This window comes from Stegodyphus dumicola, chromosome 1 (assembly GCF_044657685.1).
Source record: "Stegodyphus dumicola isolate Sdum_Otavi_A_Nest chromosome 1, ASM4465768v1".
Taxonomy (NCBI): domain Eukaryota; kingdom Metazoa; phylum Arthropoda; class Arachnida; order Araneae; family Eresidae; genus Stegodyphus; species Stegodyphus dumicola.
Window position 1 is genome coordinate 274,184,610 of NC_140768.1, and position 25,635 is coordinate 274,210,244.

Here is a 25,635-nt window from a genome sequence, read left to right on the forward strand (position 1 = left end):
TAAGGGGGTAGGAACCATTGAAAATGCAATTATATAGTTTGTTTCTACTCTAGAACTATGCAATTCAAGTTATTTAAAAAAAAAAAAAAAAAAGACTGAAAGAAATAACATATAATAAAAACTAATAAGAGATAAACAAGATATCGATTTACAAATTTCATAAATGTCATTAAAATTATCCACAACTTCTGAAGTCAAAATTACAGTTATGAATAAAATAACAGCACAAAAAAAAAAAAAAAAAAAAAAAAAAAAAAAAAAAAAAAACACTTAAAAATTTTATACTCATTTCAGATTATTTAAAATGCAGTTTTCACAACATATTATTTTAAAAATTTTTAAAAATAATAATTAATAAAGCATATAAAGATTTAAACCAGTTTCATGATTAACAATTTTCTAGTTTTCTTTTCATCTAACAATGTTCCTATGAAATAACATTTGCCAGATTTTTCGAAATTGCATTACTTTCTTTACTTCGTTCCAGGAAGTAAAAAAAAGGACAAAAATTTAAATAAAAAAGGGAAGGAGGAAGAAAGAAAATTTAAAAGCAATTCATGTAACATGAATTAATAAAAGTCTTACTTCATAAATGAAATCTTTGCTTTGGCTGTCATTTAACTTAAAAGACTTTTCAATACTGCTTTCTTGATTCTTTCTTGATCTGAGATGCACAGATGGCTTTTCAAATTTACCACCTGGCGATGCTGATGGGTCTTTTTTCCGGACTGCTTTAGAATCAAACAGTAATCTCCGATCTTGTCCATTGAGCTCTCGAAAAAGTAATATCCGAACTTGCTTTGAACTGTCAAATTCTGAAGCTTTAACCCTGTTTAAAAAATATCCCATTTAGTACTATAAAAATATATTAAAAAACAATTTCAGTATTATTAAAAGAAACACACTGACACATTTAACACCACATATTTCAATGACGAAATGTATCCTGTAATTTGGTAGTTGTTTTAAGACTAGTAGCATCAATTAAAGCATCATTTTCAGTCACACAAATGCTGCTGCACATTTATGTGACTTCCACAAATATCAAATAATAGTTGACACCACACATAAGTAAGCAATACCGTAGCAAAACTCTTAAGGGTTATCTTCATCAGAAGGGAGGCCTTCGACAACTTTTTAATGAAAACTGGCTAAATGACAAGACATGAAAAAAATTACCAAAACTCAAAACAGCCGGTAATTTAATTTATCAGGAATTAACTATAGTTCCTCTCTGGGATTCAAAGATTACCACATAATTACTAGTGGCAATATTTGGACTAAGTTTTGATAACCGATTAGGCTTACCAGAAGTAGAACCTTAGGCCAATTGACTTAAGAGGCCTTAAAATTATTCTACAATCAATCCTAATCCTGTGGTTCCTTCATAAAAACAAGGGGGGGGATTCTCGGTAGGACCTTGAATGAATGTTACACCTTGCACCTTTAACAGCGCTTTGGGAAAACCGAAAAAAGAAATACACTTCAATTTATATTCGGATTTTAACATTTGAGAAATTTTTTTTCAAGTACATGATTTCTATTTTAGTGTACCAATTTCCAAGTTTGAATACATAGAACAATAACGAGCAATATCTTGATCACCTTCCTTTAAATAAAAGAAAATCATGTTTTATTATTTTTAAATATTATGTTATATTATTTAAATAGAATATCCAGGCTTTAAGTAAATAAATAAAGTATGGGAAATTTTAGAAAAACAGCAATAAAAATGGAATAATTATGAAAACATTCATTTAAAATATACATGAAAGAATTCACTTCAAGTTAAAATATGATGCAATGATTAAAGCTTGTCAATATTTTCACATTGCTCACTAATTTTTAGAAGCTTAAAATTAACTTTATTATAGGAAAATGTCTATTAATACGTTCTCATAAAACCATTCATACCCTAATGTTAACACATGCCATTCAGTAATTAAATAGGGTACTTTCTAATTATCGTCACCCAACTCCAAAACGTCAGCAACGAGGCGACGACTAATTTTTCGGCAAGCTACTACCATTGGCAACCATTGTGAAAAAAAACATTAAGAATTCCATAACAGTGAATGAATCAATGAAATTTAAAAAGAAAACAAACATTCATATTACACCTTTCTGAAGAAACAGTTCTATAATTTTTTTTTCACTGTTACTTTCCCAACGTTAACAGCGATCCGTGTTCGCTTTTTAAAAAAAAAAAAAAAAAAAACAGAACTGCACAAATTTAGCATTGCGCACGCTATTGTTCTACCCACGTACACAGCGGTCTGTTTTCGCTCTACAAAACATCAGGGAATTCCACAAATTCGGCATCAGCGCAAAAATTTTGATCCGCAAAATTCGATTGCTTACGAAGTACAACTTCACAGAATGCGAGTTTTTGTATTCTATGAAGTTGTACACCCATTGAGCAAAAACACCCCTATTTTTTAAATATTAAGCGCTTTCCTTTTCATCATCCCAAACTCCACAGGCTCATTACGATTCCTTACGCCTTCGCCCCCCAAAAAAACATTAAATAAAACAAAAATAAACACTAATGACACATAATTTGAAGGCGGAAATCAGCGCGCATAACTGGGTTGTCATATAAATGCATTTTATTTTGACGACATAGTGCGTTGCCTCGGGAATACTTTTCAGGGAGATGCAGATAATCAGAAAGTACCTTAAATTGGTTTCTAGGGGCTTTTATTATTAACGGAGGTACCCAGATTCATGTTTTCAAATTAGTTTCTTGCACAATAAAAAAGACTTTAAAAACTTTATGTTTCTATCTTTACACTGTACACAAATTCTTTAATTGAAAAGAACCAAATGACTATACAACCTAAATTCTATGGTGCGAAACAAAATCTGAAAATATCTATCCAGAAAAGTTATATTTAAACTAGATTATTTAAAAGCATATTACTTAAAAAGACATCCTGATCAAACAAAATTTAAAAAATTGGAGAAAAAAAGAATAAGAATTCAGCTTGTATCGCTTTAGAGATGGCTGCAACAGCATTAAATTCAACAGTGTTTACTAACCCATTAACCTCGGCTTATTTTCTGCAAATGTTTTTTAAACAGCAAAAACTTAATCGGCCCTCTGACATTTTTTTATCGCTATACCTCTGCAATGCATACAGACTTCACATCTCCTGGTGCTGATTTTTATTTGGTAGTTTCATTGCAGTACGCTTTGACATGGATTACCCTACCTTTACTTCAATGACGACCTTTTAAACGCTCTGAGAAAATCAGTACACTCATTAACAAAAGCTTAAAACAAAAAGTTGATGTTATTCAACAGATAAAATATTAAAAAAAAAACTTAACAAATTTTACCATACAAATTTTACAATGTTTTCAACTATGACATGGATAATCCTGATTAAAATTTTCCTTCATGACATATATACGAGCGATATATTCACATTTACATGATCTGGATCAAAAACCTAAATTTGAAACAAGCAGTCTGGATCATAAATCTGTATTAATTTTCAGATATCTAACTAAAATAAATAAAATCTTATTTTCATAAAATTGCTCAATTCAATCAAATTAAGCAGTTTTACACAATTCCACAAACCACATAGACTTCAAATAACCCTTGGGTAGACTTCAACTAACCCTTGGGTTATTTGAAGACTATTATAGACTTCAAATAACCCTTGGGTACTTACTATACATGCCAATTCCGTGATTCTCCAGCAAATTCATAAATTTATCACAAACGCGATTTAGATGCAAATCTGGACGTGTATTCTAAGCAAAAAAGGAAATTTTTAACAGACGGTGAGTAATGTATTCCCTCACAACGCATTTAAGATTCATTTGGTATGGTTTATAATAATAAAAAAAAAAAAAACGATATCTAATATTAACGATCTTTTGACCCGGTTAATCAAATCTCCGAGAGAGAGACCGCAACTGAAAGGAAATATTCGGCTCAGCTTTCAGAACATTCACATGAGCGCACGGGGGGAGGGATAGGAGAAATTTGGTTTATTTAATTATGGCAAAACACTCGATGGCTATCTGCCTATGCCTTCGTGGAAGTCTTTGTAAGGGAAACTGACTCGTATACAAGTTACACATGAGGTAAACTACAAGAACGCCGATGCAGCCAGCCCAAGTTCGCCAGATTCCGAACCACGGAATCGAGCTTGTTCAGTAACATTAGTGCTCGACCGTTGGTTGACGACGGGGGGGTGCATGTTCTTAGCTTGGTGAAGACTCAAGTAACGTGCGGCACACTTGCGTTAATTAAATTTAACCATTCAGGAGGCGGGCGTTAGCGTACTCTCAAAAGAAGGAAGATAAGACGTTCATCCAGGAGATCCATGTAGTAGGCGTTGGAAACAGAATTAATCATCTTTTGCACTATCGCATTTTCCTACTGTTCTATTTTATGAAAATGGTTCTATGGGGTTAAGGTTTTCAGAGAGTCCATACTATTCAAAATAACGCGAGTCAGTCTCTAGCAAATACCAAAAGATAATATACCAAATACCAAAAGAAAATTCATATCAATGCTTTTAGGAACGTCGGGAGCGCTAGATGTTGCTTCGAAAGTAAATTACGTAATGACTTTTTACATCTCACACAAAACACTTCTCCAGCATTCTCCGCGACTTTTTTTTAAACACAGGAGCAAGAGTTTATCAACTACTTTTCTAACAGAAATCATAATTTAAAAAGAAAAAATGTTTTTATAATTCTAAATAAAAATAAGTACGCTAAAATCTCAGTTATACCTCTTTGCGTTCGTCAATTAATGACCTAAATACAGCAAAAGCACACATGGACGATCTGCTTAGGCAAAGCTTTCGCGAATCACTTGTTAAAAGATGATTTAGGTTTGGTTTATTTAATTACGGCAAAGCACACTAGGGCTATCTGCCTAAGGAAAGGGATGGCTTCGTGGAGACCTTTCTAAGGGAAACTGGCTCGTATACACGTTACACATGGGGAAAACCACAAAAACGCCCATGCAGCCAGCCCGTTTGCGGGATTCGAACCTCGGACCGAACTACCAGTGTCCAGCGACTTTACCGCTCGGCCGCTACACTTGTTAAAAGAAACCGACTCGTATTCAGGGACAAGGGAAAGAAACCAACCAAGTTCCGTTCACTAACTGAAGTTCGAAAATTCATTTTCAGTTTTAACTGGCAAAAAGCATTCTTGCAGCTTAATTTAAACAACTGATACGAACTCTGATAAGACATTTCGATTACTATTCGATAAGAAATATATCGAGATGACATTCAAAAGCACAAAAATTGGAATTTCTATTGAGTTACCATTTCTACTGACTTATCATAAAGACGATACCTTTATGCAGAGACCCCCCACAAAAATAATAATGTCAACGGTCAAAATCTAAAAATTCACAATAGTGGGAATATAGCCAGGCGTAAGAATAAAAACAAACTGCTTCTTCTACTATAAATTTATTATAACGATGCATCAAAAACTGTATATTTATTACTTTTTATGCAGATTAACACCCTAAACTAAGAATTTTTCAAGGGACATTTTTCTCGTTTCTATGAGGGAAAAGTAACATCAGGTTGTATTACAGGATAATCTGTAGGCCCTTAAACTTGAGACCCTAGGCTCAGTGTACTGAAGACCTATTCAATGAACATGCTCATTTATGATTAATACGGGTTGTTCGCATCCTGCACAGAATGTGGCAAAAATAACTCGAAGAGTTTTATTTAAAGAAGAAAAACGAATCTGTGAATGCACCTATTATATCGGAAGATTATTACAATCGCTGACACGAATGTATGACCTCACCAATTTTTCCAGAATTACAAAAGTTTATGCCATCTGAAAAGAAAAAGTTCACAAAAGCCTATTTAGTATCTCTTCGAATTAAGGAAGAAAATTAAATTAAAATTCAAAGTAACAAATTATTTCAACTGATTACTGAAGTCGACTGCTGCTTAACAGCATTTAGCAAAAAACGTTGGGAGTTACTCTTCTTAGTAGTTCTTAGGTTATTTTACCTTTATTTGAAGAAAATTCATTTAATGATGCCTTCTGCGCAAGTCTTGCGATAAATATGCTTCCATTGACATTTTAATCAAAAACCTTAAGCAACAATTTTAAGTTTTTAATTGCTCAAAATCAGAAAGTTAGCTCAAAGAATGATACTGTCAAGATTCATCTTTCATACATTACCAACCAACAGCTCTTCTCCCACGTGATGCTGATATGCGCGTGATTCATCACATCTGGTAGATGAGAGATGTTTACGAACATTACCAAAGTCTAAAACTCTTAAATTATAACTTCAGAGACTTAAACCGCGGAACTTTGCCGAAACTTCCGCCTATTATCCCTTATGCCGCAAAATGCTCTGGTGTCTGATGATTTCAAATGAATAAGTTATTTTCAATTCTATAATCGATTTCTCTACTTTATTTTTTTTAAGAAAAAGGGGGGATTATCAGCTTAACACATTTTTAGGTTCTCTCTGAGTGCAGTTCAGTAGAAATCATCGATTTGACCAAGTTAGGAATACAATTTCTCGAAATTTTTTTAGATTTAAAAAAAAAAAAAAAAAAACACTTTTTTACTGTTTAACAGAAAAGGACTGAATATTACTAAAAATGCTACTATGTTCAAATCTCAAGCATCAATAGAATTTTATTTTCATATGAATTAGAGATACAAACACGACTTCAAAGTTCTTAATTTCTATCATGGATTTCTTAAAAAAAAAGAAAGGGGGCACGGAATTTATAAAGCGTAAAAAATTTCACTAAATGAACATTAGTAAATTATGCATGGTTAAGTCGAACTTTACAACAGATCAAGACTTGATACACTAGAAAATCGTGTTCTGTAAATTTATCTTAATCAGCCGATAAAGACTGGGCGAAGGGGGCCAGTCGCTGGAAGAACTTAACTCATTTCTGGTTTAGAAACAAGATTTTTATCGGAATCTGTGACAGTCATATGAGCACCAATCACGACACAATTATCAGTCGGTGAGATTTCGTCACTCTTCATGATCAACATCAACGCTGTCTGTAACTTCCCTAAATATTTCATCCCCAAAGCAGTCGATTCTATCGTGTATGGAATAATGCGTGTTCACATACATAAACAATTTTTCTGATAACGTGCACAAATTTTATTCAACCTTTTCAATGAATTTAAAACAATCGATTGTCACAAATAATTTACGTAATTCTATGGCCAAACGTCCAGTTACGAATTTTCAAATTTCGGTTATTTTACTTTCCTAGAAGTGATATGCAATTAAATATATTTTAGAGTATATATATATAAACCACGTCGTAGCTTAACACTATCATTAACCAAAAGACAGAGTAATTTACTATCACGTGTAATAACACTTTTCATGTCTAAGGGGCCTACGATAATTCTTAATCTGAGCTGGCACTTTTATTATGCAACATGTGTAGGTATACGTTTTAAACCACCTAAAAAATATGCCATATTGCATTGGTATTAATCATACCACTCCAGTTATTAAAACAGGCATCCATAACGTAAAATACCGAATACTGCTTAGGAAATGTAAACTAGAGGAATAATTAGTAGCAAACTCTCATCGAACTTTAAGCTGCAAAATACTTGGGAACCATAAGATTAATAATGAAATAAATAGCAGAATCTTTAATCTAACAAAGTGTAATAATTTGAAATAAATAAAAAATAGGGAAAGAACTTCCTTTGTTAAAAAAAATCAATTTAAAAAGTACAAAAACGATCAATCTTTTTAAATACATGATCATATAATTCTGTGTATAATTTAAGTACACAGCACATACTGTTATTAGCAGAAAGTATTTTGCAATATCTAAAATTGAAAAAAGTCAAATAAACATCATCAACGAATAATACAATCTAGATTCTCCCTCCCTGCACATACTAACCAGAGCTTATACAGCAATACTTCGCATAGGCAGGTTTTTATCAGTCCGGATTCATTACAGACTGGGTGAAAATTCAGAACTCAATTTTAAGTGAGCAAACCAAAAGCATTAAAACACCAAATTACTTTAAATGATCCCTACCCCTTTATGCTGCCAGTCTCTTTTCATGCCACTTTAAATCAATGCCATTCGGATACGCATCTTTATTTCTTGAGGGATACCCCGTTATATATGTATATGTGTCTGTCTATGCTCGAAGCCATTCATTCTTGAGCTGACGGCTACTGGTGGAGACGAAAGGAAGAGTACTGACGAGGTGAAATGTTCCATGTTGATTTTTATCTCGGTTTGGCAACAGTGCTTACAAAGGCCAGAGCTCAATGTCTTATTAGTACAATGCTTCTGAAAGACACCACTCTTAACTGTAGCTCAGTGCAGTGCGATCATAGCTACTGTCTTTAACCCTTTGACTGCTATGGACGAACATTGTGGTGGGAGTGTGTTGAGGAAGGACGCGAAGCTGTGTGGTGAATTCTTCGACTCACGTTTGTTTACTCATGCGAAGTGCAACGTGTTAAAGTACGGAGTTTCTTCCTGTATTGTGGTGATTAGTTTGCGCTTTAAGTGAAGTTAAATACAGATTATTTTGTTCTCCTGATTTGGTGTTTAGAAGATACAGGTAGGAGAATTTTCCTTTTTATTTTGCGCTTACACGCAAATTGTGATGAAGAAAGATGGAGTGGAACTCTGTGAACGGGTCTAGCCCGGCCTTTCAGTATAAACCGCCCATATCGTTAGAACGTCTATTAAAAATTTGTCATGAGAAAGGAGTAAGAAATTACACTCTCTTTCTTAAAGGTATAGAGAAAAATGGGTAGAATAGATTTTAAGGTACCCCTTGTATTATGGCGAAGTTGCTGTTTGATTTATCGCCAAGTTGTTGTTTCATTTATGGTAGCCTGACTGGTTGAATGTTATGGAAACCCTATTGTGACGTAATCGGGTGCATGATTCTGGAAAATTTTGAATCATGGGATGTTTTGTAAGCGTTTTTGTGGTGTGTGTTAAAACCGTTTAGATGGATTTGAATGGGTTTGTAGGAAAAAATGTTCAGATGGTCACTATGTGAAGCGTTCGATCAGAAAGAGTACCTGGTTTGAAAAAAGTCATTTGAGTACGATTGATATTTTGATTTTTACGTGGCTCTGGGTGTACGAAGCGAACTCGAAAATCATGGTAAATGAATATTTGCTTTAGGTAGTGCTTAAATGTATAACATGTTTTTCCTTTTTTACGTTATTTTATTGTTTGGTTTAAAATGTATTTTATTGAGATTATGTATTTTTTGTTTGCCTATGTTGTAGAATTTGGTGCTCCTTTGACTTTTTAAGTGAAAATATATCGATGTGTACATGGACAAAGTAAAAGTGTGCAATGCAAGTTTGTGCAATTCTGAGATTTTTTTAAAGTGAAAATAGGTCGACGTGTACATGGATAAAGTTAAAAGAGTGCGCAATGCCATTTTTGTGCAATTCGGGGATTTTTTTTTAAAGTGAAAATGGGTCGACGTGTACATGGATAAAGTCAAAGGAGTGCGCAATGCCATTTTTGTGCAATTCGGGGGGGGGGGGGTTAAGTGAAAATAAGTCGATGTGTACATGGATACCGAGTTTGTGCAATTGTTTGAACTTGTTACTTTGGCTTTGTGTAGCGACGATTTTTTGCGCAAAAATCGCAGCTTCGCAAGCCACAATAACGAATCAAAGAATTGCACAAAATCGGTATCCATGTACCGCCAAAAATCGCCAAGGGGTACCCTAAACTATACTTTTACCGAGAAAAATATTAACGTAAACAATTCTAAAATTTTGAAAGATGAAATATCCAGCAAAATGGCTTTAGTTAAAAATATTGACTTCATTAAAATTATAAGAGATGAAAGGCTTCTGATAAATACCTCCGTAGCTGAATGTGCGTGGCAAATTAAACATATCTGAATTGCATAACGTAAAGGTCTCCCCGATGCTTGCCATGACTGAACTGAGAAGAAAATTTCTTCTGTCGGCCATTCCAGTAGAAGTCGAGCTCTCGGAGCTAGCTAATGAGCTGAATCATAATAACGATATTAAAGTATTAAATTTAAGAAGATTTATGGCCAAAAGCTCAGACAGTAACAAGAAACCCTCTGAAAGAGTACTCGTTACTATTGCAGGACACCACTTGCCAGAACATGTAAAAGTATGGCTGAGAAGACATAGGATCACAAGATTCTACGATAATCCAAGGCAATGTCCTCAATGTCTGAGGTTTGGTGACGGGATTAAAAGCTGTAGAGGATTAGTAAGATGTAGCAAAAATAACAGCAGGGCACAGTGCCAGAGTGTGCAGATCAAGTGCGCGTTGTGCAGCAACTCACATGAAGCATCCTCGAAGAATTGCCCCAAATACATCGAAAAGGGCAATATTCTCAAATATAGTGCTGACCATCATGTTCCCGCAGTAGAAGCAAGGCAGGCTGTAGCAAATAAAAATTCTTATGCGAAGGTGGCAGGAACTCAGGTGTCAAGTCTTGCAAAGGAAGATTTTCTGAAAGTCACAATTCCAATAATAACTGCGTTGCAAGGATCTTTTGAAAGAACGTTAAAACAACAGGCTGAATATTTCGAAAAAAATCTTAGCAGGGTTGGATCAAAAATATGATTGCATGTTTAACAAGCTCGATACAAAGTTGAGCGAGATATTAGAATACACTAGGGATAAGCATATTGGGAAAAGAGCTCTTAAACCCGACAGTCAGCAGTACTTGGATGAGCATATTACCGAAATAGAATTAGTAAGAAGCCCCATTCTAAATCAGAATCTATAACAAGGGAAGCCTGTATTCAAAGCAAGCACGACATGAGTAAACCAAAACAGTCTGGCCAAAGTTAGAAACTGTGATTTTATTCATAAAAAGAGTTTTTTAAGTTTTTTTTTTTTTTTTTTTTTCCCCTTTCCCTGCTTCTCTCTTTGTTTCCTTTCCTCATCTAGTTCGATGAGACCTACGTTTTGTTCATGGAATGCAAGAAGCATCTCTAACAAAAGAAACTTTATCATTAGCAGGAAATAATTTTTCTGTGATGTTTTAATTATCCAGGAGACTTGGCTTTAACTTAGACGATTTTTGCTTACCTGATAAAGTTATTTTTCGCAAAGATAGATTAAGCTCTTACCAAGACGGGGGGAGAGCTAATGATTGCCATCAAGAAACAATGGACAAGCTTATTTGTACAATAGCTGTTCTGATTTAGCGGGAGGAGAAAGTATGAGAGTTGATCTTCGAGTAAATAGTTCCGATATTTCAGTGACCAACGTCTACCTTCCCAGTTCAGCGTGAAAGAGTGGGATAAAGTTCTGGCTACATTGCCCGGCAAGTTTATTGTCTTAGGAGACTTCGACTGTCACAACCCGGCTTGGGGGTCAAGCAGGCTGTTAGCAGGGGGTACAGTGCTTTTGGAGTGGTGTAACAACAATAACCTTTGTATTTTAAACACTGGGAAGCCCACCCATGTAAGTCCCGGAAGAATCGAATCCTGCATTGACATCGCTTTGTGCTCAGCCGAGCTTTATGGTCAATTTGAAATGGGAAGTTTCTCCTGATCCCTTTAGCAGTCACCACTACCCTATAAAAATTAGGCTCATAAGTGATAACAACGCCTCTGCTGCTGCCAATCAGAAAATAATTGCTCACTGTGATTGGAAGAAGTTCGCTACAGAAAGCAGTTACATAATCAGGGCTTTGCACCCAGAAGAAAGAAACCTGGAAAATATCAATTGCATCTTGAGCGCCAAGAAAAAAGAAAACCTAAAAAAAAATTGCGATTCAACCCAAAAACAGTCCGTGGTGGGACACGTAACGTAACTTCATTCTTGGTCAGAAAAAGAAATGCTTTAGACTCGCTTAAGCTCATCTTTCAAGATCTGGATCTCTGGATCATCTGGATCTCTTACAAGAAATGGAACGCTTACCTTAAGAGGGTCATTAAAATCAAGAGACGGCTGTATTGGAAAAAAAATTGTAGTCATACCAGAAAGGATGGCAATTTATTTAGGATAGTTAAAAATATCCAAAATAGAAAAAAGTCAGATCCAGTTCTCGAATAATATCTTAAAGTACCAGGACGGCCACACCTGGTCTGCAAAAGAGCAGAGCGTAGTGTTTGCTAAGTATTATTCAAGATTCACTATTCAAAAATTCATTCCCCTGGATTTTAGTGACGAAGAGAGTAGCCGTATTAATAACCCCTTCTCATGTTCAGAACTCGATAAAGTCTCAGAAACACTGCTCCGGGACAAGATGACCTCACCAGATATGCTATTACAGTTTCATTTGATGATTGCAAGCAAGCGCTCCTTGAGGCCTGCAAGAATTCATGGAATTCGGCTCCGATCCCAGAGAATTGGAAAGAAGCTATTGTTATTCCTTTTTTTGAAACCTGGGGAGCGACAGTGCGCTGGTTTCCAGTTACAGACCAATTTCTTTAACGCAAATTCTTGCTAAAGTGATGGAAAAGATGATTCTCAATAGATTACCTCCGAGGATCCAGCAAAGTAAAAGACTCTCAAACATGCATTACGGCTTTATTCCGAATAGAAATTGCCTGGTCCTGCTTAATAAATTGTTCAGTAGCATCTTTCACCACACGAAGCAAAGGAAAGTTGTTCAGTTCGTAGCCCTTCATCTTAAAGCTCCATTTCATTCAGTTTGGCATGATGGCCTGCTCTATAAAATCACGCAATTCGGTGTTAAAGGGAATAGTATCCTGTGGATTGCTAATTTCTTGAAACAGAGAACAATCAGTGTAAAGTGGAGAGGGGTCCTTTCAAGAAGCTATGAGCTTACCTGCAGTGTCCCTCAGGGCTGCATTTTGTCTCCTATTTTCTTCACAATCTTCATGCACGATATCTATGAAATTATTTCGGCTGATGTCGACTGCTACGTGTATGCGGGCGACATATTCCTCTACAGTGCAGATGTCTTGTTCCACAGGGTAGTCAGTAATTTGCAGCGAGCGCTGTTTAAAGTGCATAGATGGGGTAAAGAGTGGAACTTATGTATTTCCCCAGAGAAAAGTAAATCGATTGTTTTCGATGAGACTAAGAGTAGTGAAGAGAATCTACTGAAGCTTGATGGTGTTAGCATCCCTACGGAAGATCACATTAAAATTCTGGGCATGTGGTTTGATAGTAAACCGAGTTGGAACGTCCATGTAAATAAAATAGTGCCGAAACTGGAAAGATTGCTGAATGCATTTAAATTCATTGCGAGCCCAGGTGGCCAGAAAAGTGGATCTCTTTAATATTGCAAATGCTACAATAATAGGAAGAATAGAATATGGTAGCTGTCTACTCATGTCTACCTTTCAACAAAATAAGAAAAAGCTTGAAATTGTTTACAATCATGCTTTAAGACTGGCTATAAGGGCGCCTATCAGCACCCCTCTCCCGTTATTATATGTTTGAAGCAGGGGTTTTCACCTTAGATAAGATGCATCACCGCAATTCCTAATAAAGAATATTGCTCTGTCAGCAGCCTCTCCCATTGCGGAAAGTCTGAAAATTGTTTGCTAAGATGCAAGTACAAGTGGAGCAAAATACGTAAGCCCATTAGCCAGTGTGTTAAAGACAAGCTAAGCAATCTCGATCTAGATTTCAGCAAGTGTATTACTTTTAACAATGAGCTAAATTTTTTTGAAGAAGTAAAGTGTTGTTTCAAAATAAATGAGTATGAGTTCCAGAACAAAAATCTCTCAGATACAGCAATATTTCCGCTGCATTATTAATGATTACGTGAATCAAGGTTTTCAGCTCTACGCTGCAGACACTTTCCAGTCTTACACAAGAGTATGTATTGCGGCTGTAGATCGAACCGCGGTGATTGTCAGCCAGCGCATAGACAGCAGAAGCTCCATCTTTTCAGCTGAGGCTTGGGCCCTTTGTAAGCTTCTTGAGAAAATGAATCCTAACGAAAAGGTTGCTATCCTTACAGATAGCAAATCTGTAGTCAGCACGTTGAGCTGTGTTCATAAGAGATCCAACTCTCTCATCCTTAAGCACTTCGAGCGGATTAAGGCTTTCCATCACCTCACTGTCATCTGGGTTCCTGGCCATAAAGGTATAGGGTTCAATGAAAGAGCGGATAAAGTTGCGAAAAGAAGAAATATGAAAAACTCGCGGGACCTTTCAGCAGAGGATGCGTGTAATTTCATCGAGAATGCTATTAAGGAAAAGCAAGTCGACTGCTGGCGGACTTCTCACACCGGCTGCAGATTCAGCTACTGCAATGTTCATTGTGAGTAAAGGATTGATTAAACATCGATAGGAAAATGTAAGTAGTAATCAGTAACATAAGATTTCAAATGTTGGACACGAACCAACTGTCGTACAGGTATCGTAGAGCGAATTCGCCATTTTGTGATTCATATGATTGACAGTACAGAACATGCACTTATTCATTGAAGGAAAGTACGATAGTGCCAGAAATATTATGCTCAGGAAGATAAAAATTAGCAATATTGACCTCTTAGCTGATCTTTTAAATCATTGTAATAAGAAACCTTGGAGATATTATTTCCTAGGCAAATTCGTCATCAATTACAGCACTTATGAATTCTTTAGACCCAGTCTCCTTCTTGAAGCTTGGCTTCCCTTTGGCGCCTTATGCTTCAACTCATATATAATGTTATTTACATGCTAAACCCACAAGGACGCATTCCCTCCTTGTGGGTTTAGCATGTAAATAACATTATATATGAGTTGAAGCATAAGGCGCCAAGGGGAAGCCAAGCTTCAAGAAGAAGACTGCTATGGACGCATATATGCCTCTAGCAAAAACCGGACGCAAATGCGCTCGCCGAAGGCTTTTGACTGTTTACTGCTCTTATTCGGAAATTATTTCTATCATACACACACTCGCACATACACATCGTCAACACTCGGAGAAACATCATACCCGTTCGTTCTTAGCAACGAGGGGAAAAAAATGAAATTTTGTTTATTTGGTCAGTCATTCTTCGGCGCACGCTGCTTAGGCGAAGCGCTTCAACTTACGGCAGTTAGCAGTCAAAAGGTTAATATGTAAGCTACGTCGCACATGAGTAAGCATTGGGATGTTTTTGAACGTTAATGCTGAATTAATTAGTTCATCAGTTTTTGAACGTTAATGCTGAATTAATTAGTTCATCAGTTTTTGATACGCAAATCTACAGATTAAGTCCATTTGTGACAATTAAATTTTAACTCTATTTTAACGTAGTAATAACACTAATTAATGAGTGCAAAAGCCGCCCGGGGGCATGGCGGTAGGGCAACATGCTGCCATAACTTTGAGCAACATGCTTTGAGCACGCAATTCAAATCCTAAGGATAGTCTAGATGTTTATAAGTGTTAGTACCTTTTAGATATGGAGGTATTTAAAATGCTGTCAAGGCGAAAATCTTCGAGGTTGGAAGAAGGAAAAAAGAGGGGTGAAGTACCTCCGATCCGTCTGGCAGGAGATTCTCCTTTAAAATAAATGATAAAATGAATTATGAAAATAGATTTCTTTTAAAAAGACACACACAGCCAATTATTTCTTACATCTATTTAGCACCACGAATCTATTACACAAACTATGCAAAGTACTGTTGCACTTATCCATCTCTACGTTTCTGGTGGCCCTAACTGAAAAGAAAAGAACATTTATTTCTTCCAAGGGCTTTCCTCAGTTTGCATTCATTACCTTTCATTTCATTACCTCAGTTTGCATTCATTACCTTTCATTTCATTACCTCAGTTTGCATTCATAACACATGGTTATAAAAAAACAATGAATCTTTCTTTAATGTTCCGTGCTTAGTCTGAAATGAGCTCAATTTTTTACTATATTTTTGTTTTAATATTCGATATGGTCACATAAACAAGCATCTTAATAAATAAAATTGCAGAATGAAAAGAAGGAGTTAATTATAATACTGTACAGAATAATTATATTACAAAAATTACCATATTTATAAACGGCATAACTATTGCTAAATATAGTAGGCATGTATAAGCAATTTCAATTAAGGCCTCCATCCACTATACTGGCTACTCGATGCCCGAAAAACAGGTAATAATGTAATTATAATTTTCTATAATCCCCCCATGCTATAGAAAATGTGTTTAATTGGGTAGGTTACGTTTCTTTTCAATCAGAAACAATTACATTCTAATGCAAACCATGCCCTTACCAAATACACACTTTTATTTTCATTTCTTAGAAATTATTCTAAAATGCAAGAATGGTATTACATTCAAGGGTACCTGATTTTCTAGTACATATGGTATTACTTGTAGAATAAAAAGCTTACACAAAAATTTCAGGTATATTTAACACACATAACACTTTTAATATAAAGAAAATTTGAAACTTTTGATGATATATAGGTCTATTACAGCTTTGAGCATGATAAGAAAAATGAAAGTGAAAGCAGTGAAGCAACAGTTTCAGTAAAGTGAAAGCAACAGCTATCTGCATAAGAATAAGGATGCCTTTGTAGAGGACCTTGCTAATAGAAACATGCTCATGTTGATGATGTTCACATGGGGAGGGGAGAGAAGCATAAAAATGCCCATTCATTAGGATATGAAGCCAGGTCAAACAATGAATGTTCAGCAATCTTATCCACTTGACAACTGAAAAGCCCAAAAGAAAAAGAAAAATAATCTAAATTTAACCAGGATCTCTAGCAAATTAAAATTCATATAATTCATAGACCTCAAAATTTTAATTACGACTTTAAAAAGACAACAAGCAGTAACATTTTTCTTCTTTTATCATTGACTGAATAGTCAGCCTTTTCACATTTGTTGGGATCAATCAGTACAATGACTGTTATAATGGAAGGGTTACAAACTTAAATGCTTTCAGAAAAGTGTGCTACTTAATAAGATTTGAGTACAATGTTTAAAACATTTATCAGAATACTTTTTTTTTTTTCCCCTTTTAAGCAGAACCACTGTTTATAATTTTCGTACTACTACCAGTTAACCTATCTCTAACCACAGTAATAGCTTCATGCCATCTCAACTTGATTCTTTGAAAATGCTTGCCGTGGATGTTAAATCAGAGCTACTATCCATGGCAGTTTCAGTTCTGAGTGAAAATAGACTTTTTGACTATTTATTCATTTTACTTAAATAAGCCTTACATTTAACAACTATAAAAGAACAAAATGTAAACAAAACTACACACTGAAACAAATAAAAATTTAATATTAAGCACTAGTGGCATAGCATGACAGCGGCAACCCTTTCTGGACATGGCAAAATTTCATAATATCTTCTAATCATGTAATCCAGGAGGCTAATAAAAACCAGTCCATTAAACTAAATAATTATTATTTTATGATTTTCGAGTCCCAAAATCAAGGTGTGCCTTATGCATGGAAGTGTATTATAAAGGGGAAATACAGTAATTAATGAGCACAGTGAATAGTCCCCAAATTTATCAACTGATGCTTGTTTATACAATAAGCATTGGAAAATAGCATTTTCACATAAATGAGTACCACAAGGTTAGGAGAAAGAGCAATACAAAAAAAAAAAAAAAAAAAAAAAAAAACCCTCAAACTTCTGAAGGAATTTTAAAAAGGTGCTTGTAGCCATCTGAGCTCCCTTGCTGTTGCATTAAACACAGATATTTTTGTATCTTTAAGATAATGGGGCCTTTTTGATTTGCTGGCAACTGAACAGGATAGTTCTTCAAAACCCAATGAAATGTAGGAACCTCAAGTCTCAAATTATGTCATTTTTGTCATCTCTGCATCATGCTCCATCTCTTGGAATCAATCCCACATTTATTTGTCATTCTTTATTTTATAAGGATCTCTCCATATTTTTTAATAATTTTCATTTTGATTAAAATCTATAAAGTTTTTAAATTATTTCTGAAACAAAGAAACATTTAACAGATTACAATGAATATTAAGTAAAAACAAGTAACCTTTTCTGATCAAATTTTTCTCATTATTCTTTCTTCTGATTATAACAGAAATATTAACCCACTAGGTTGAAACCATAAAGACAAGCAAAAGAAAATTGAATAGATTTCATTCTTATGCAGATGTTATCTACACTTTGCAAAGAAATTAAGAGAATTTTCATATTTGATCTACAATCTCCAGAACTACTGGACAGATTTTAATAAAATTTGGTGTGAACATGGTTGATATAATACAAATAAAAAAACATTCAACAATTATAATAGGCACAAATATTCGTGTGTAACGCTCATGGGAGTCTGAAGGTCTGAAACAGCAGTTGCAGAAGATGCAAAAGAAATGGGTTAATAGGGGGTATGGTCCCCTCTTAAAGCCATACAGGTCTCGTAGCGTGATGTCATACTGGAAATAAGGCAGTTTTATCAAAGGCTGTGGCAATTGGTCCCACTCATTCAGCAACGCTGTTTTCAGTTCCTGGATAGTTCTCGGAAGGTTGCCAGTTACAATTGCCCTTCCCAGCACGTCCCACACATGCTCTATAGAGTTGAGGTTTGGACACCTGACTAGCCAATCCACCTGGCAAATATCCTTGCTCTCGAGAAATTCGTCGACTTGAAGAGCTCTATGTGGCCTCACATTCTCGTCCTGTACGATGAACTTGGGACCCACTGCACCCCAGAAGGCGAACATAGGGCTCCAAGACCTCATCCCTATACCTCTCACCAGTCACTGAGCCTCTGTCAAAGACGTAGAGAGGTGTGCCCCCATCCAACATGATGCCTGCCCAGACCATTACACCTCCATAATTGTTGATTTCACAGACAGGTAGGTAGCAGGTCCTTGGCTCTTTCTCCATATGAAAGTACGGCGAGAAACGGTGTTTAGACTAAAACGGGACTCGTCAGTGAATAGAATGGTCGCCCATTTTTCCATACTCCAATCACTATGCTGCCTGCACCATGCTAATCGGACTCTCGTGTCCATAGACGTGAGCGGGACGCAAACAGCCGGTCTCCTGGCAAACAACCCTCTCTCATTCTGTCTTTTGGAAAGCGTCCATCTTGTTACATGGGTTCCTGTGCCTGCATACAGGTCCTGACTCTAAAAAACAAATAATGATATTTTATCATGTGACTTCTGTTGCATGTGAGCCAGTACCACAAATTGACTGAGATCGATAATTGAGATATTATCGTACAATGGAATAGTTTTTAAAGAATTTCTGCCTTCTATATACATGCTCTCTTGATGTAACTGGTAGCACATTCAGCTAGCAATAAAACGATCAGAAATTTAAATCCCAGCAAATGGCACAGCTAATTTTCCTTACTTTTCTCACTCAAAAAATATTAAATAGTTCTACAAGTGGCATCCAACCAAAATGTGGTGAACAAATTCATCATTAACTGGATTTGGCAACTACGTCTCCTCAATCGCACTTAAAAAAAAAAGGGGGGGGGAACATTTTATCTGCCTTTACCATTGCATGCCTTTGTGGCAGTATGTGCAGCTAGCATCAGAAAATTCAGAGTTTGAATCTCAGCAAGGGCTACACTGATTTTTCATGCTTTGTACTTCTAACAGCCTAACAGACTTTGTAACCTTTTAATCCAAAAAATTTGATATTAACATAAATGAGTAATTTAGTTTCACTCACATTTAATTACTCAAAACTGATATGCATTTTAATGAATCAAAAACAGCCATTTCTGATAACTACATTTACATTACCTGGGGATCTAAGTTCACACTTTTAGTCTTCACAACTGATTTCGTAAAGAAAATTAACTGTGGAATCTGACAGAAGTTCTATTATTCTCTTCATTCGTTCATCTAACACATACAACAGAAAAGCTCATACTTTTATAATTTTCTTTAATTAGAAATTTTATGTAAAAAATATGAATTTAAAAGGCTACAAATAAGCTAAACAGAAAAAAAGTAGTTAATCTATCCTTAATTTAATCTATGAAAAATACATCAAATGCATAAAATAAAAATATAATTTTAAAAAGAGTTCTTAATTATTAAAATCAGAAGAATGATTATATTAACCTGATAACAGTGACATTTTTGATATCATATGACTACTACTCTTATCACAGTGACTTTTGAACATGTGATCATTTTATTTCTCAAAGTGATGTTTGACTATGTTACTAATATTTCAGTACTAATTACAAATAGTGAAACTAAAATTTCTTTTTATTTCTTAAAGAGAAGTGACTGAATAGTGATAATTGATAATTTATTAAAATTTAAGGTAATAATTCCTGTTGTTCTGCTGCTAAACAAAAATTATCCTACCCGAATAAAAATTGAAGAGCATCAGACAGTGGTCGCAGCTTCATGGGAATTTTCACAGAAAAATTGGCTCATATTCAAGTTGTACATAGGAAAAATAAAAAATAAAAATTCCTTTTAGGCAACCAGTCAATTTGTTGGGATTTCAGTCCACAACAAACTACAAATATACTAATCAGATTTTTTGTCTTTAGAAATACATTTGGCTAATTTAGACCTTTACAAAGTTATGACCAAGGGAGTAAAAGCCCCTTTAATTTGATTTGATTATTAATTTACTAGAATGAAAATATTTTCAGTTTTAGTGAAACTCCAGTAAGAGTAGAAACATTTACCTCCTCAAGCATCAGCATTTGCTCCGTAGCTCCTACTCAACAGATATAACTCACAGCCCAGTGCAAGTCTTGTATTATCATTCTCCCTTTTAAATCAAAATATTTCTAACTACATGTATATGCTAATTTGAATTTTAGCTAACACTTAACCAATAATTGTCCTAACTGATAACTTCATTTGAAGAGCAGTTCTAGTTGAAAAAATTAAATAACATATATGTATTTTTTGCTCTCTGCAGCGATGTGGTTGTAAATTACTTCAATTCAGAAAATCTTTGACAAAAAATAATTTTTGACAGCAGTTAATTGTTATCTTTAATGTAATTAATTCACAAATTAGCATTTGCAAGGCTTAAAAATATAGCCTTGCAGATGTAATTTATGTACACTGTATCCTTTTTGAGGGAGTAGGAGCAGAGATTTCTTTCATTCCAATTCCTTCCCTTTTTTAAAGATTTCTATAATCTCTTACAGCATAAAAATTTGAAAGACTTTTCAGAACCTGTAAAAGAAAGATTATTTGATGGGTATAACCTCAACTTCTGACAGAAACGAGCTTATTTTGTTGTGAAACATATTCATTTACACAAGTAGCATTATTTTTAACAATTAGTAAAACTGACACTGATATTAGCTACTGAATGTCTTTTTCTAAAAACAATGAAATATAAGAGGAAACTTTAGCAGTTGGGAAGACATGCATATTAATATACAAAAGGCATAGACTATCTATGGTCTATATCATTTCTACTAAGGTCTTTAGATCCACTAGAAATCAAATTTAAGCAATAGTTTTATCCAAAACATTTATTTTTCAAACAATGGAATTATTCTAAAAATTACAGTTCAAACAATGTGTACTTGGTAATCGTGGGGCAACTACGTTTTCCCCACGATTTATTTAATTTCCTTCAATTTTCTTTAATTTTCATGATATTAAATTTACTATTTATTTTATTTATCATTAATATAACTCTTACTATTTATTACTTAATATTCACTGCTGTATTTACTTATTTTCATTTAGAATTCCTGATGGCCTCGTGCAAGACTCTCTCCCTACCAATTCGCAGCCTTAATTTTCACTTTGTATAAAATTAAAAAAGAAACAAAAAAAGAAAAAGGAATCAAATGCTTTGAATCCCAGTGCCAGACGGAAGCTCTTAACAACAGCCTAAGGCAATTTTAAAGATGCTTCATATGCATACTTTCTTAATCGACTTCATTTTTAAATTTAATTAACTAAAAAACAAGACTGTTCTTTCACATCCCTTCTGATTTTTAAAGTCATTAATTCAGTAAAAGTATCCACTACCTGAAGCTTCCTAACACAAATTATTCTTAAAGCTAGTTTTTAAATACAACAAAACTTTCGAAAACATTTTTTTCCCTTTAATGATATAATAAGATACAAAATTACTACAGAAATGTTAATTCATGTGAAAATTTCATAAAACTGTAATCAAATATTTCAAATATAATTGTGAAATTATATTTAAAAAAATAAACTTCATGTTTCTCGAAAGCAATTAAATGCATCAATGAGAGAGAAAGTTATCTCTGAAAATGGTTTTCCCAACTAGATTTCCTTACGATAAATAAGCATTTTGTCTGATGCAGCTACTTGGCATTAGTTTTCTTTCCCTAAAACGTGTGTGAAAATCTGACAATAAAGCAATGAAAACTTTTAATGACCATTTTTAGCAATTAGATTCAAGAAACTGAAGAATTCAAAAAAACTGTATAATTACACTTTTAGTTTAATTGCAAAGTTTACATATTGTGACTGAAATATTTGTACAACAAACAAAGCAATTATATCAATAACAATTTGGTCTACGTTGAGTATAATCAAATTTCATTTCCAAATATTTCTTTAAGTTTTTTTTAGAGCACTTTATTGAAAATATATACTATTTACGTTTACTAGTTTACCTAGAAAAATAAATATCCCCAGTATAACCTTCTCCCCTCCTTCAATAAATACTGTGTGTGATCTAAAATATCTATCAATTGAACAAATTAAGTTATTCGTCTTCATATTATCAAAAGCACATTAAGGAAATCTGGAAGTCCTTAATTCTAGATCTAATATTAAAGTACGCGTTTGAAAATGCTCTAAAATGAGAATAATATACGAAAAATATATGCAAATAAAAATACCTTGTTTGGTAAATCTGAGGTCCTTTTAAAGTATTCCCTTGCCGCCCAGGAGGTAAAAATCCCAAGTTTACTAAAAACCGTCTCCAAATATCAAACAAACTAATATACATTTTTAGTGGTTAATAAAAACCTACTCTCACAGTTTATTAACAGATATTAAAAACAAGCCGACTTTTCTTCGCGAACCTTCATTCTAGCGAAAGGTAGGTCGCATCAAACGTTTGTTCACAATCACGCGCTCTTTTCCATGACTACTACGTATACGCGCATCACTACAATGCATTCGAAATCAAACAGAACAGAGAAAGCGAGACTTGGCAAATTGCCCAAAAAAAATGGAGCTTGGTTTACCATATGACTTGGTTTATCGCTATCTTGGCTACACGACTGTTCAGACGAAATGCCCAACTTGAAAGCGTGCTTTTCCAGAAGGGCGTGGTAACTAAATCCAAAAACCAGAAACGTAAACGAGAATTAAACACAAAAAATAACAATATCCTTCATTCGATCCAGAATATGACTTGTCTGAAAAGCAAGCACTATAATTCGCAAGGGAAAACAGCAGCAACAATACCTTTCTTCCGAGCGGTCGCTGACACGTGAACAGTTGGTGGCCGACATTTAAACGCGATTTCGGGCGCCCCCAAAATGATCGATAGGAAGACGTTACAGGTCTTTTAGCTGCAAGCTGCGGACTAGGCACACGGGCTAAATGCATAAAATAATAAAATGAGAAATATATTTATTTCTTCTTGATAACAATTGACTTTCAATGAATTACAAATTAAAAGTTTACTTTAGAGGAGAATATTTTATTTAATAATATGACACAAAAGCAACGAGGAATCATTTTTTTACAAAAACTATTAAATATTAAATTCATGCATCATAAATGTAAGTAAACGATTATTGTGAACCGCAGCACAAAATAGGATATCTTTCTATTAATTACATTAATAATGTAAATATTTATTAAATTTATGAACTAAATGTACATAAATTATAATATAAACAAAATATTATAATTTATGTAATAATATTATAATTTTATAATATAATAATATTATAAACAATCTAGAACTAGTGTTTACATAAGTTATAAGAAGCACACGTTTTCGTAAACAGCTTATTTTAATACATTAATAAGAAATTTACCCCAAAATTTGAAACATAAAAATAACTAACTAATAATAAAGACAAAAATACCAACTACAACATCTATCATTTTTAAATCGCCGTTTGTTAAGCAACGCAATAGTTTAAAAAATCAATTGATATTGTATGCTAAAAGAACTATAAGAGATCTCAGTTGATAATATAATGCAGCAAGAAATATAAAACATAAAAATTGAACTACAGACATTTCTAACATCATAAAGATTGGAATCGATTGTGGCAAAGCAAACTACAACCATCTGTCTACAAGAAGGAATGTCTTTATGGAACAGTTTCAAAGGGAAACTGCCTTAAGGTTGCACACGGAGGAAACGATGAAAACTACCACGCAGCCAGCCCGTTCGCCAGGATTTAGGAACACGCTGAACTGCCAGTGTTTAATGCTCTTAATACTTGGCGGTGACACAAAAAATACGATCACTCTGCATTAAAGCAGGAAAAAAAAATGCGTATATGATTGATTTATTAGGCTGATTTAGCGGTACCAAATCCAGTATAAGTAATACTCTCTGCCCCCCAACAAATCAAATCAAAATCTATGATAATTTACTTCAGACATAAAGTAATTTATCTTACATATCAAGTAAATTATCCTTTAACCGCTTTCCTTACAAATTTTTTTGAAAAAAATTGCAAAAATCATCACATTTTTTTATTTGATTATTAAATACAACAAAACCAAACAAATCAAAATATGTAGGTTTTAAGTTGAATTTTTAATTTTTTGAAGGTGTAAAAGCATTTATTTTTAATATTAGTTTACTAGTTTTTGAAGCAATGGACAACACAGAGTGATATCTGACGTTCTACAGTGGTATCTGGTCTCTTTTCTTACTGGCTTACCCCTGGAATCTCTTTCACGGGAGCACTGAGTACACTGTATCGTTGGATTTGATTTTTTTTTTCCCACCTTTTCATAATCACTATCTGAAAAATTATCGCTTTCGCTATCTTCCATCATCGCCATTATTTTATTTTTTTCCAACGCATGCATCCTTCTTTATACATTACTAATCCACAAGCCAACGTATACTATACAATAGGGAAACACGCGACCAGTCCCTCCAAAAGAACCGCGCAACCAACAAAATTTGGCAAACTGCCAATCAAAGCTGAATATTTCCTTTCATTTCCTCCAAACCGAGTAAAACCGTGATAAAAGAAATCGTACTAACAAATGTACATAAATTATTCTGCTTCGCCCGAGTTTTCTCGGGATAATAATTAACTGCAAATATATACGAACACGAAATAACTCGGGATAATCAGGCAAGCGGTTAAGAACCATCATACATTATCAATTCATCACGAAAACTCCACATGAAAAAGTAAAAGAACATAATATGTTTATTTAATAGATTTTGTTAGCTGTCACCTTTTAATGATACAGGCTTTTCGTTTGCACAACTGAATCAGTTGCATTTCTCCGACGTTCTAAGCAATTTTTTCATATTTCAAGACTGAAATACTCTCACTGACTTAACATAAGGATAAATCTATGTTTTGAGAACTTCGCAAATTATGTATTTTAGTACAATCTTAAAGCACTTCGAAAAAAGGTGATTATGAAAGCGGCATCTTTGTTATTAATGTAAATTCGAAGAATATTTCCTTCAGTCAGAATATTTTTCAAGAACTGAATTCAAATAGACATTCACAAAAAAGGTCGTTTTAAATTATTTTGATCAAAATGAAAGGTGTAAAATAATGCTGGATCCCCAAACCAAAAAATCGTG

The 25,635-nt window shown here is 34.2% G+C and overlaps 1 protein-coding gene across 4 annotated transcripts in view; it reads right to left on the reverse strand.

Annotated features, from left to right (window-relative positions):
- LOC118190867 (folliculin-interacting protein 2-like) overlaps nucleotides 1-25,635 on the reverse strand; it is a 214,283-nt gene that overhangs the window by 93,101 nt on the left and 95,547 nt on the right. For 2 of the 4 annotated variants that reach the window (XM_085807052.1, XM_085807065.1), the window contains one exon: nucleotides 586-829. In XM_085807052.1, coding sequence (XP_085663178.1) covers nucleotides 586-829 — 244 coding nt within the window. Of the gene's footprint in view, nucleotides 1-585; nucleotides 830-22,723; nucleotides 23,018-25,635 lie in introns of those variants that run through there. The other 2 variants (XM_085807045.1, XM_085807058.1) reach the window with 2 other exon arrangements.